Below are 14,365 nucleotides of genomic sequence, written 5' to 3'. Positions count from 1 at the left end.
GTATGCCTGCCTTTAAAAACTGCTCTCTCAGATGCCTTGTAAAGCCAAAATAATCTTGTGTTTATGGACAAGCTGAATTGATATGGGCCATCCTTCTGTGATGGTTTTCCACAGTTTCTGTAACGTGGAATCTTTCACTGTTTCTTCTTGTAGATGCTGGCAATGTGCCAGATCAATTTGGAGAGCATTAACTTGTAGATCTAACCATATATCTTCCATTTTCACTGGGTTAGATTTCAATTTGTAAGGCATCTATTCCAGGGTAGTTGTCTCCCAAGTATCATAAAGTTGTTATGTCAGTACTTCTGCTAATGGCTGTTTTAGTTTTTTGATGAAGTATTGATGGTCCAGTTTCTGACGTGACCATCAAGTTACCTGGCTTGTAACTAATCTCTCAGTTGTAACCATGAATCTTTACCAGGAAAGGTTGTGGTCTTGACAATATACTAGTCAATGTTTTTTGCCAAATTATTTCCAATGGTTTGTGTGCCATCTCTACCACAAATCGTTTTCCAGGTTGATAGGTGTGAAAATGCATGATTCCAAACACTAAAGCTAATGTTTCACACTCAATGTTGGAGTAGTTGGATTGCATTGTAAACAGAGATTTTAAAGCAAATGCAATCAGCTGCCTTTTTTGTAGTATGCATACTCCTAGATGGTATCTATTCCAGGGTAGTTATCTCCCAAGTATTGTAAAATTGTCAGTACTGCTGCTAATGACTGTTTTATGGTTCTGATGAGGTATTAATGGTCTTTGCCAAGGGAATGGTTGAAAGAGGATTTTCTTTCCTGTGATTCAGTAAAGATTTTTGAACAAAATTGGGAATCTATGGATGCAGGAAATTAGAGACCTAGACATCTTGGAAGATAATCTTGAGTTGGTATGGCCTTCATATCCTGTTTCTTTTCTTACTTGAATCAGGATGCCTGTCAGCACTAGAATAAATAGAACCAAAGAAATTGACCTGCTGCACATTGGCACATTTCAAACTGTTGAACACCAATCCTTTATTACATGCCACTTGCATCAATAAGTGTAGATTATGGTTGTGCTCTTGCTCTATTCTTCCCTCAGTGCCAATGTCATGTATGATACAGATGCACCCTGGACACTGCATGTTCATATGAGCTTGAAGGAGATCCTGACTGATGGCCTGAAAATAAGTAATTGAAATTGGGGTACGCAAAGTAGTAAGCCGTTGGGATTTCTCCACGAGATATGCTGACCAGTAACCATTCTTGGCATCAAGCTTCAAGAAGAATTTTACAGCTACAAATCTTTGATTTAACTCTTTTAATGTTGGTATTTTGTGGGGACAACAATTCAGAGCTTTGTTGTGAATCGATGCATCTTTCTTTATGTACATACAAGTGTACCAGTTTGTGCTCTTGTACTTTTCTAATGATTCCATCTTTCTCCCTTTTGATTTTGATTTTGTCTTGTTTGTGGGTACTGCATTTACGTGGGAGAATCATTTGACAAACTTGTATTCTCCTGCAAGTACATTGTAGTGGAGGACATGCCCCTGTCTACCTCAATGGGGATGAGGTGGAAATGGTTGAGAGCTCCAGGTTTCTAGGTATCCAGATCACCAACAACTTGTCCTGGTCCCTTCGTGCCAGTGCTATAGTTAAAGAAAGCTCACCACTGCTTATACTTTCTCAGACGGCTAAGGAAATTAGACATGTGTGCTATGACTCTCTCCAACTTTTACAGATACACCATTGAAAGCATCCTTTCTAGCCGTATCACAGCTTGGTATGACTCCTGCTCTGTCCAAAACCAGAAGAAACCACAAAGGGTCATGAACGAAGCCCAATTCATCAGGCAAACAGCCTCCCATCTGTTGACACTGTCTACACTTTTCGCTGCCTTGGAAAAGCAGTCAACATAATCAAGGACCTCATGTATCCTAGACATTCTCCCTTCCACCTTCTTCCATCAGGAAGAAGATACAAAAGTCTGAGGACACATACCAACCAACTTAAGAACAGCTTATTCTCTGCTACCATCAGACTTTTGAATGGACCTACCTCATATTAAGTTGATCTTTCTCTATATCCTAACTATGACTGTAACACTACATTCTGCACTCTCTGCTCTCCTTCTCTATGTATGATATGCTTTGCCTGTATAGCACGCAATAAATAATACTTTTCACTGTATACTAATACATGTGACAATAAATCAAATCAAATTCTTGGCCAGGAATGAATAGTTATCAATCTTTTGAGGCAGATAAGCACAGTATGATGAAATCTGTGTTTTCCACACAATTGACTGTGTGAAACATGTTCACCACTCTTTGTCTTGTCATGTACACTGTCATTGTCTGATTTGTCAATCACCTTGTACATGCTTCTGACGGGATACCAAATGGTCGTTCTTATTGCTTAAAGGTAGCCATTGAGTACGGTTTGTTTGGATCAGTACGTGGTTCCTTGTAGATGCATCAGTCTTGCTCTAGTTCACTGCTGCTGCTAATTATCTCTTTCTGCTATATGCTTTGCAGAATCGGTGGAAAGCTAGGCATTTCATTGGTTGATGCAGAAGGCCATGCCTTGCATATGTTGCTAGGTTTAGATGTTGTAGTGAGTGCACTTGAGGTTGTGTTTAGGAGCTGTAAGTTTTGTCTACCTGTGAAAATTGCTTCGTACATGCATCCGTCCTTGAACGGTTCATTGCCGTATAAAAGAACAAAGAACAACCCAGCACGGGAAACAGGCCCTTCGGCCCAACGAGCCCGCGCCGCCGCATCGCCCTACACCTATTCTACCCTGCATGTCTACGAATGGGACCCTACTCAGTCAGATTCAGGGAAGAAATAGTGTCAATTTGGTGAAAACCGATTAGCCTAAGAGCACATCTTTGGGGTGTGGGAGGAAACCGGAGCGCCCGGAGGAAACCCACGCAACCACAGGGAGAATGCGCAAACTCCCACAGACACAGGCCCAAATCCATGTATCTGCACAGCTAGCAGTGCTAGTCACTGAGCTGTTGTGGAGCCCGTCTATCGGTCCAGGATCAAGCACACACACCGACATGAAGTACTAGGCCACTCCTGGACTTCCAAGAGCAGCCCACGCACAACCCGCCGTGTGCATGCCCCTCGCTTGACACGAGGTGGACCTCCACCTGTGGAATAAAGACAAAACATATTAGTTATACAGCCTGCCCTTCCGGTGTCTCCCGAGGTTTACCCTATTTAATAGCCCCTACCATATCCCTCCATTCCCGTTTCACTCATATGCCTATCTAACTGCATCTTAAACGAGTCCAACGTGCCTGCCTCCACCACCCTACTCGGTAGCGCATTCCAGACCCCCACAACTCTCTGTGTAAAGAACCTTCCTCTTACCTCCAAATTATACCTCCCCCCCCCCTCACCCTTAATTGATGACCTCTTGTGTTCATACCCAGTCTAGGGAGCAGTCTCTCACTATTAACTCTATCTATTCCCTTCAGTATCTTATATACCTCTATCATGTCCCTTCTCAATCTCCTTCTTTCCAAGGAGAATAGCCCCAGTCTCTTCAGTCTCTCCTCGTAACCCAGTCCCCCCATGCCAGGCAACATCCTGGTAAACCTCCTCTGCACCCTTTCCAGAGACTCCACGTCCTTCCGGTAATAAGGTGACCAGAACTGGACGCAGTACTCCAAATGCGGTCTAACCAACGTTCTGTATAACTGAAGCATTAGACGGCAGCTTTTATACTCTAAGCCCCTTCCTATAAAGGCTAACATCCCATAAGCCTTCCTAACAACGTTCTCCACTTGTGACACAACCTTCATGGATTTGTGGACCTGCACTCCCAGGTCTCTCTGTACATCTATACTCCTAATCGGCCTACCTTTTATCACATAACTCCTCTCTGCATTATTCCTTCCAAAATGCATCACCTCGCATTTGTCAGGATTAAATGCCATCTGCCACCTATCTGCCCACTGCACCAACCTATCTATATCCTGTTGTATCACCTGACAATCCAGTTCTGTACCCGCCAACCCTGCCATCTTGGTGTCATCAGCAAACTTGCTGATCACACCACCTACTCCCTCTTCTAAGTCATTTATGTAGACTACAAAGAGGAGAGGTCCCAGTACCGTTTTGGTATGTTTTGGGCTTCTCTAGCAGAGCGTTCTGGAATGCTTCCATGGGAATGATCACCAACTCAACAATTCTGTCTGCTCTGGGAAAAATCGCAGAATGTACCCTTTTTGCATCGGCTGACCATGTGGCCTGTGGATTCTGAAGGCTGTTGTCGAAAGGACGTGAACTCTAGTTGATGAATACAAAGTTTAACCTGATTCTGAAGCAGTCTTCCAATGTAGTCCATATCTTTTGAGGACCTTTTTAGCTACTGTTCTGTTAATCCTGATGTGTTCAGCCTGTTAAGACCTTCATTCCCAATTGCTAGGTGCATTTTTATTGCTTGTCCAGTTCGGACGCACCTGAATCAAGAAATCACTTCTTGAATTCAGATGGTAGATCAGCTGTGTCCAGGTTGTGAATGTTTTGACACTATTCTTTTGACATTACTCCGTTTTATTCGGTCGCAAAAATGCAGATATATTGGATACAATCATTGAATGTTGTCAGACTGCCCTTGTAGTTTGGTGTTTTTTTCCCTGAGCCCCTGTACTGACCCTAATACCTCAACTTGAATAAATGCATCATACCAGTTAGGACTTGCATCCTTAAGCTCTGTGTTTAACACGGGTACATCAACTGGCTATATGACTAGATGTTTCACAATTTGTTCAAATACTCTATTTTCATCTTTGTGCCAAGAGGTGATTTCTAAATTTATCTTTTTAAACTGATTTTTAACCAGGGCTGGAAGAAGGAGAGAATTTTAGGTGAATATCCTGATGGTAAAATAATAATGGTTCTTCCTGATGATCCAAAGTATGCTCTAAAAAAGGTAGCTTTTTATCTTCATTACATTTAATTCTGCATTGTTTGTATAATTTGGTGCACTTTACAAGGAAAACATTCTGAAGAAGTGCTTATATTCAGCAAGACTTCAGGAATCTCACAAAATAACTTAAATCATGATTTGTTCCATCTTAAAACGTTGACGTTAAGCTTGTGTTGAGAGATTTTGTATCCCATCACAACACAAATCCTATAAACTGTACATAGTTGGATTAAGTTGAATAATAAGCTGAGAGAAGTCTTGGCTGTGCAGCATTAAATCTTGTATTCAAATTGCTGATAGTAAGCCAAGGAAGATTTGCATTTTTATAATGCCTTTCATGACCACAGACCAATCCAAAGTACTTCACAGCCAATTAAGTACTTTTTGAAGTGTAGTCACATTTGTAGTGCAGAAAGCATAGCACCATTTATTACAGCAATCTCCCATAAACGACTGTGTGATAATGAGCAGATATTCTGGCTTTTGTGATGTTGATGCTCTTGAAAATAGTGCCGTGTTATCTTTTGTGTATACTTGAGAGGGCAGAAAGGACCTCCAAACTTTTTAAATGCTGACTGGGGCATATTTTTTGTTACTTTATACTCACCAATAATCAAACATTTGAAAGAATTGAGCTTTATTGATTGTGGTTTACCAACAAAGCGTCTGAGGTGCACAGAATATGAATGCAATATTTTCATAAAACAACTTATTTGAGACCCACCTGCCTTTATTACTCAACTGCTGATTAACCTGCAGTGTATTTCCAGTGTTTTCTGGTTTCTAGTTTTGGTGTTTTTTTTCCTTTTTTCACCTATGGATCTTGAAAACTTTGACTTTCAAGATGTGTCTAAACATTTTTAAGTATCAGTGGAAGTTCAATGTGAGCAAACTTACTTGGGAATGTTTATGTTACAAGTGCATGAACAATATTGAAGGCTAAATTCAGTAACTGATTCATATATTAAAACCAGTATATTTACCACAGGTTGAAGAGATTCGTGACCTCGTTGATAATGATCTTGGGTTTCAGCATGTAGAACTGAAGTGTCCTTCCAGGACAAAGACGCTTCTTTTCATCTCTAATGATCGAAAAGTAGTTGGTTGCTTAATTGCAGAACATATACAACAGGTTTGTATATATTTTTAAGTTGCCTGTTTTAATATATATTTGAAACTTGTATACAAATTTTGTATCTTGAATGTAGAGAATGTGTATAAAAAGAAACATGTATATTGCAAACAATGATGCTTCAACTTTACGCACTGGCAAGGAAGTAAAAGGCATCATGTTTTATTTGTTTTGTTTATCTCATGAGAGTTAAGTTTTCTCCTTTTTCCAGGCCACTTATTAATAGCTTATATAGTAACTTAAATCTGTAGTTATCTGCTCTCCTTAGACAAAATAAGAGGCAGCATAGTGGCACAGTGGTTAGCACTGCTGTCTCTCAGCACCAGGAGCCTGGGTTCGATTCTCGGCTTGGGTGTTGTCTGTATGGAGTTTGCATGTTCTCCCCATGTATGCATGGATTTCCCCAGGTGCTCTGGTTTCTTGCCACAATCTGAAAGATGTGCTGGTTAGGTGCATTGACCCGAGCAGGCACCAGAGTGTGGCAACTAGGGGAATTTCACAGCAACTTCATTGCAGTGTTAATGTAAGCCTCACTGGTGACTAATACACTTTTTAAAAAAAACTTTTAAAAACAAAGTTCTGTTTAATTCAATAGAAATGTAATCTTTGCTATTCAACTTTTACAGGGCTTCAGAGTTATAGCGGATAAAGCCACTCAGCAATCATCCAATGATGCAATTATGCTCGAACGCCAGCGAGCGTGGTGTTGTTCAACCAATCCAGAGCCGGCAATTTGTGGAATAAGTAGAGTATGGGTCTTCAGTATGATGCGGCGGAAAGCAATTGCTACAAGAATGACTGACTGCCTTAGGTAAAGAACACATTTTGCATGTATTTGTGTGTGTGTGTTATATATATCTTGTACATCTTTATATCTTTAATTCTAAATTTATATATACAATCTACAGTATTCTCCAAGTTTAGCTAAAACAGATAGATGATCTATGATGTTGTTGGTTATTCAGCTGGATACTGGCATTCAAAGCACTAGCACAACCTCACTTTCAGTTTCCTGCTCTGTAAACTAATCAGACATGTATATCTCTGACTTCAAAACATTATTGCATATTTATAGATATTAGTACCACAAATCTCTAGAAACTTGGGTGTAAATTTCTTGCAATTTTTAACAGGAGGCTTTTACATAATCTCAATTTTTAAATGTGAAAAGTGAAAGTATAAGGTCACAAACAACAATCCAACTGACATCCACTCATGTCAGTTTTGTTTCTGGAGTTTAGTTAACTAACTGTAATTGTCACTGGTGCATTTTCAAGGTTTAGTTGAACTTGGTGATCAATATTTCAAATAGATGCAAATGTGCTGTGCAAATGTAACTATAATTTATGCTTGCATCTCATGCCTTTGAAGGACAGAGGCCCAACTGAGCACTTCTGCAACGCAATTATATTTAAGTAGTTGATTTAGTGTTAGTTTTAGAGGATCTTTTATGAAATAAATGGAGAGACTACATTGGAGGGATTTAAACGCAGACTGGGTGATCACTTTGCAGAACACCTTCAATCCTTTTGCAAGCCTGACGTCTTGACGTCCTCAGCATCACAGTTTCTAGTCTTCAGCCAATTTAATATCAAGAAACAGCGGAAGGCACCGGCTATTGTGAAAACTATGGGCACTGACAACATTTCAGTACTATTACTGAAGAATTGTGCTCCAGAACCAGCCACATCCCTAACTAAATTATTCCAGCACAACTACACTATTGGCATTTAGCTACAATGTGGAAAATTGCCCAGGTATGTTCTGTCCATGAAAAACAGGACAAATTCAACCTGGCCAGTTACTGTCCCATTGGTCTACTCCTAATCATCGGCAAAGATTTCATTGACAATGCTATCAAGTGGGAGTTGCTGAGCAAAAGATTCCACCAAGACCTCATGGCTCCTGATCTCATTTGGTATTGGTCCAAATATGGAGAAAAGAGTTGATGCGATGAGAGTGACTGCACTTGACATCAAGGCAACATTTGATCAAGAATGTTACCATGGAGCCCTAGTAAAACTGAAGGCTGTGGGAATTAGGAAAATTTGCCACTGGTCGGAGCTATACTTAGCACAAAGGAAGATGGTAGTGATCGTTCAAGGTCGATCTGCTCAGTCCTAGGGCATCACTGCAGGAGTTCCTCAGGACTATGACCTGGATCCAACCATTCAGCTGCTTCATCAAATTCCTACCCTTCATCGTAAGGTCAGAAATGGGTATGTGTGCTGATGACTCAGCAATGTATTTTACCATTTCTGCCTGTAAGGACACTGAAGCAATTCGTGTCCATTTGCAGCAAGACTTGGGCAACATTCAGGCTTGGGATGAAAAATGGCACATTTGTGCCACACAAATGCCAGGTTATGATCATTTCTCCTTGACATTCAATGGCATCACCATTCCTGAATCCCCCATAATCACATCATCCTAGGAGTCATCATTGAACAGAAATTGAATGGACCAGCCATAGAAATGTTATTTCAAGAGCAGGTCAGAGACTTGGAATTCTGCAGCAAGTAACTTGCCTCTTGACTCCCCAGAGACTGTCCACAATCTACAAGGTATACATCAGGGGTGTGATAGAGTACCCTGTGCATGCCTTGAGTGCAGTTCCAGCATCACTCGAGAAACTCAAAACTAACAGGACAAAGCAGCCCAGCTGATCAACATCCCATCCACCAACATTAAACATTTGCTGCCTCCATCACCAGTGAACTGTGGCAGCAGTATATACCATCTACAAGTTGTACTGCAGCAAGATGTCAAGGCTTCTCTAACAGCATTTTCCAGATCTGTAATCTCTAGTGCCTAAAGGAACAAGAACAACTGGCATCAGAATACCGTAGCATGTGCAAGTTCCCGTCAAACTTGCGTCAAACTACCATGTTGTTTTCCTTCACCATTGCTAGATCAGAATCCTAGAACTCTTTTCCTAATAGTACTATAATGGTTAAAGAAGGTGACATGGCACCATCATCTCAAGGACAATTAGGAACAGGTAACAAATGTTGGTTGTGCCTGTGATGCCATATCCTCTGAAAGAATTTGAGAAAAGGCTCAGCTCTGGGTCAAAAAGGCCTCTTGAAGTTAAATAATCTGGTTCAGCCTGATAATGATTGGCGAGGAGTTTGAGTGAGTGGAGTTTGGGAAGACCAAACCCACAATGTTTAATTGCAAAAATTGCAGCTTGTACTGGACTGCCAACTGCCAACCGCCAACCTCTGATGTAGTGGTAAGTTGAGTGAGCTGAAATTTTCATTTTCATTTCTCTGGTCTTCCAAATCTACCATATACTTATGATCTCAGCTGTTAATGAAGTCTATATTTCATAGTAATTCTCGACTAGCAGATGTGTTAAATCTGTAGCGAACGATAATCATAAATGTGAATCGTGTTACTTTGCAGCAGTATGTAGGTTGTCTTCCTAGGTTATATGTTAGATAGGATTTCAAGAGGGGTAAGTTTGCTCAGGATTCTCTACTTAAACAATTAAGACAGTTCCACCCAAGACAGCTGGCCGATGATCAACAAAGCTTCCTTTGGGAACCTCTTCAGATGTAGTTCTTTTAATATGTTTTCCTTTAGTGTTCATTAGATGTTAACATCTGGTTCAATCAGTCACTCAAGTTTATGATTCTTGCCGTTTGCTGTGCTTGGTTGAAGCACAGCGAATAAGTGACAGTAATCATTTTTAACCACTGATTTCTATGATAATGTCAGCAAATGTGGCTGATTTTCCTCATTTTAAAATTGGAGCTGTCAACTGGTAGCTAACTCCAGTTATTGATTTCAGTTCCCCCTCTAGAGTTAGCAGTTTCTGATCTCAGAACCTTGCATATTCTGCAAGGGAAACAGAAATTGCTGGAAATAATTTGGCAGATAAGGCAGCATCTGTGTGAATTCGTATGTAAAATGGGGAAGCAGCATACTCTACCTGGAGGGAGTTGTACATTATCTCTGTTCCAGGTAATCCAGTATGTAATATGAACTTTTGTAAACATATAAGAAATAGCAAGAGTGAACCAGTTGATTCTTCAAAACTGCTCTGCCATTCAATAAGATCATGGATGATTTTCCTGTTCAAATTGCTGCATTATTCTCCTATCCCTTGATTCCCTTCATATCCAGAGAATCTACTGGGATTGAACATCTGGATGAGGTAGATAATTCCAAAATTCCTTTCAGATTTCTCCTTGTCTCAGGATAAATGGCCTATCACCAACTCTTGAAACTAATCCTAGTGCTAAACTTCCCAGTCAGGAAACATCCTGTTAAGGGGTGTGACAGAAAACATGATTAAGAATTTTATATTTTGGGGAGCATAGGCATAGTCTCTCCAGTCATTCCTGACGAGGCAATCCGTCCACCCCAGTGAAACTTTGCACGTCCTCTAACACAAGTATATCCTTCCTTGGGAAGGAGACCAAAATTATGTTCGGTGTTCTAGATCTATCTCACCGTGGCCTTATATAATTGCAATTAGACTTCTTTACTCTTGCATTCCAATCCCCTTTGTAATAAGGACTAATGCTTGCAGTATTTGCCTAGTAATTTCTGTAATTCAGATAACAAGGTAATCCTCTGAATACCATGATGTCCCAGTTTCTCAACATTTTAAAAAATCTTTATTTTTCCTTCCAAAGTGAATGGTCTTAAACTTCTCCATAAGTTTAACTAGCTACACTCTTTGCCCACTCGCATAATCTGTCTATATCCCTTTGTAGTCCTCATAGTCAACTTTCCCACCAGCTTTGGATCGTCTGCAAACTCTGATATAATATACTCAGTCCCCTCATCTAAATCATTGATGCATATTGCAAATAGCTGAGGCCCAAGTATGGAACTGCACTTGTTACAGTCTGACAATTTGAAAATGACCCATTTATACATACTCTTGTCCATCCATTTAATCACCACGCTATCCATACTAGTATATTGCCCCAATCCTGCGACCCTTTTTGTCTCATAACCTTTGCTGTAATCTTGTATGATTTTTGAAACTTCAAATATTACTATATCTACTGGTTTCCCCCCTCCCCCCGCATAGGACTTCTAAGAAAGTAACACATTTCCTGCTATCTTGAAACCATTGTGTCAGCCTGTTCCTGCCCCACTGAACTCATTTCGTAGAAATATAGACATTTCCTGCTTTCTTGACCCCCATTCTTCTCTTGCCCGGTCCCTTCCACCTACATCCGTGATTCCTCTGCTGCCCTACGCTATATCAACAACTTCTAGTTCCCTGACCCAAACTGCCTCTTTCTCACCATGGATGTCCAATCCCTCTACATTCTGCATTAGGATGACCTTAAAACTCTTCTTCCATAAACAGAGGTTTGAGCAATCTTCCTCCCACTGGAGTCCGTCTGGCTGAACTGGTTCTCTCTGAACAGTTTCCCCTTTAACGTTGAGTGGAGCATTCCTGTTCCAGTCCTCTGGCCCCCTTCCAGAACTCCTTTATTGGTACATCGGCAACTATTTCAGTGCCACTTCATGCTGTCTTCTGGACTTGGAAAGATTTATCTATTTTGCTTCCAATTTCCATCCTTCTGTCATCTTCACAAGACCCATCTCTGACACTTCCCTTCCATGACCCCTCTGTCTCCATTTCTGGTGATAAAACTGTCCACTAGTATCCATTAACAAGCTCACCGACTCCCACACTACCTTGACTACAGCTTTTCATACCCCACATCCTGTAACGACTCCATCCCATTCTATCAGTTCCTTTGCCTGTGCCACATCTAATCTGATGATGCCACTTCCCAAAATAGTGCTGCCGATTATGTCTTCCTCCTTCCTCAATCATGGTTTTCCATCCACTATGATTGACGGGGCTCTCAACCGCGTCCAACCCATCTCCTGGGCCACTGCTTTCATTCCCCCCACCAGGGTAGGGTCCCTCTTGTTCCTCACTTTTCACCCCACCAGTCTCCACATTCAAAGGATCGTCCACCACCATTTCTGCTAAGTCCATCATGATGCCACTACTCAACACATCTTTTCTTCACTCCTCCTGTCAGCATTCTGCAGGCACTGTTTTCTTCAGGACATCCTGATCCACTCCTCCATACCTAACCCCTCACCCCATGTAATTGTAGAGGGTGCAGCACCAATTCCTTTACCTCCTCCCTGCTCACCTTCCCAAATCCTAAACATCCCTTTCAGATGAAGCAATTCCTCACATGCACCTCCTTCAGTCTGGTCTATTGCATTTCGCTGCTCCCAGTGCAGACTACTATACGTTGGACAAACCAAACGTAGACTGGGTAGCCACTTTGCTGAACACCTTCGCTCTGTCTGCAAGCAGGTCCCAGACATTCCTGTCACTTGCCACTTCAACACACCACCCTGCTTTCCTGTCCATGTGTCTGTCCTTGGCCTTGTGCAATGTTTTAGCAAACCCCACTGCAAATTGGAGGAGCAGATTAAGGTTTACCAAGTGCCCTGTTGTTACATCCCTAATAATGAGTCCTATCAGTTTTCAGTCTTACCTTTACACTAATTACATTTGCTTTAGGATTATTGGAGCCACTTTCCACAAGAGCACAAGAAATAGCAACAGCCAGATTCCTAGAATCACTACAGTGCATTTGGCCCATTAATGGGCACTGACCTTCTGAAAGAGAGGGACAGAGTTGCCCTGAGACTCCTCAACATCAACTCCAGACACGTGAAGTCTCATGGCACCAAGTCAAAAGTGAGCAAGGAAACCGCCTGATGGTTATCGTGTGCTGTTTTTCATAAACTTTCCAACTTTTCTTTGCCCCCCCCCCCCCCCCCCCACCTCAAATTTTCTGCAAGTCTACCAGTTTAACTTCATGTCCAGTTGCCTCCCCTAACATTGCTTAGTTTATTTGATGTCTATTTTAACTGTTTTGGTATTCATCCATGTGGCAATTCAACAAAGTCAGGAGACGGTTGGGTTATTTTACAGTGGATGTGTCTTTTCTCAGTCTTTGAAAAGAACTGAAGCCTCTTTAAATAAAGCTGCAGACCAGTATTCTCTCCATTTTCTGTGTCCTGGTGGTGTTTTGAGCATGGTAGCTTACAATAGATGTGCATGCAAGTTACATTGCTCAAATTCTTACTCTTCATATCCTGCTGCTTGGTTTGGTCAAATTAGTAACATTGCTTTTCTGAAAGAAACCTTAGACTGCTATTCAGGTCATATTTTATCAAGGAAAAGTTTGTTTACGTTGACTTTTCATTCACTGAGGATGTAAATTCCTCTTTGTATTTGGAAGCTAATACCTTTCAAAGGCTTGAGAAAGGCCACAGGTAAAAAGATAATCTAATCCTAAACAGTGCTCAAGAAAATGTCTCATGGAATATACAAGTATCAAAAGTTTGTAAATGAAAATGAGCTGGCCTCATCTTTGCCAAATGTGCAATGACTAGATTGAGGGGATACAGTTGAAGAAAAAGAGATCTACTATTTAAGACAGATGAGGAGAAATTAGCATGATCAGATCCAAGTTGGCAGCTAGAGTCCCAAGGAGTTTCACTGATTTGAAGGAGAAAGGGTGTTATTTCCAGTAAAAAAAAAATCCTGTATATTTATGTACTTGTCTAAAGCAAGATTGCATTAAAAATGCAGTGAGCATTTAAATAGATGATTCCAAAATTGAGTAATTACATTCACCTGATAAATGACTACTATCATTTGTTTAAGTCATAAATACGTATTGGCTGAAAAAATGTGTATTAAAATAATTTGTTGTAGTTTAAAAGATAGAGTGCAGTGAGCCAAATGATTGTGTTTTGTGCTCTAAACTTCTATGGTTATACTTTTTCTTTTAAAATTCCACAGTTGCATTAGGGATCTTAACCAGATGTTGAAAATTACAGGGATGTATTTTATCACATAATGAACTAGAATATTCATTTCAAAGTCACTCACTCATCGTCCTTCTGCTTATTTTGAATTTTTACCATTCCTTTCTTTCCCTTTTTTTCCTCACATTCTAAATTCCTTAATTCTGGTGATCAATTCTCTGATAAAGTCAAGTATCAATTTATATGAAATCTGCTATATAAATGAAAATTATATTTCTATCAAGAAACATGATTAAAGGCATTTTGGTATCTAGCTGCTGTCTTTCCATTAGCTGGTCAGACTGACTCTTGAAATGCATCTGACACTTGAAGGTGCATCTAAGTTATGGAAAGCAGATCACTGAATATTGAGGGAACAAGTTTTGCAGGGCAAGGGGATGTGGGGTAGAAAAAGAGACTTGCATAAATGAAACTGGCAGCAGCTATGTTCAAGAATTTGTTAAGCAACTTGCGTCCTTCAACATC

At 40.6% G+C, this 14,365-nt stretch overlaps 1 protein-coding gene across 1 annotated transcript in view; it reads left to right on the top strand.

Annotated features, from left to right (window-relative positions):
• LOC145346693 (uncharacterized) overlaps positions 1-14,365 on the top strand; it is a 33,994-nt gene that overhangs the window by 19,026 nt on the left and 603 nt on the right. Inside the window, exons 7-9 of the mRNA XM_080194297.1 lie at positions 4,840-4,929; positions 5,915-6,058; positions 6,685-6,869. Of these exons, the coding sequence (XP_080050423.1) occupies positions 4,840-4,929; positions 5,915-6,058; positions 6,685-6,869 (419 nt within the window). The remainder of the gene's footprint in view (positions 1-4,839; positions 4,930-5,914; positions 6,059-6,684; positions 6,870-14,365) is intronic.

The sequence above is a fragment of the Carcharhinus amblyrhynchos genome, chromosome 8, assembly GCF_965287045.1.
Source record: "Carcharhinus amblyrhynchos chromosome 8, sCarAmb.v2.hapA, whole genome shotgun sequence".
Taxonomy (NCBI): Eukaryota; Metazoa; Chordata; class Chondrichthyes; order Carcharhiniformes; family Carcharhinidae; genus Carcharhinus; species Carcharhinus amblyrhynchos.
Note: the sequence above shows the minus strand (reverse complement) of the source record. Positions and strands in the feature narration are given on the sequence as shown.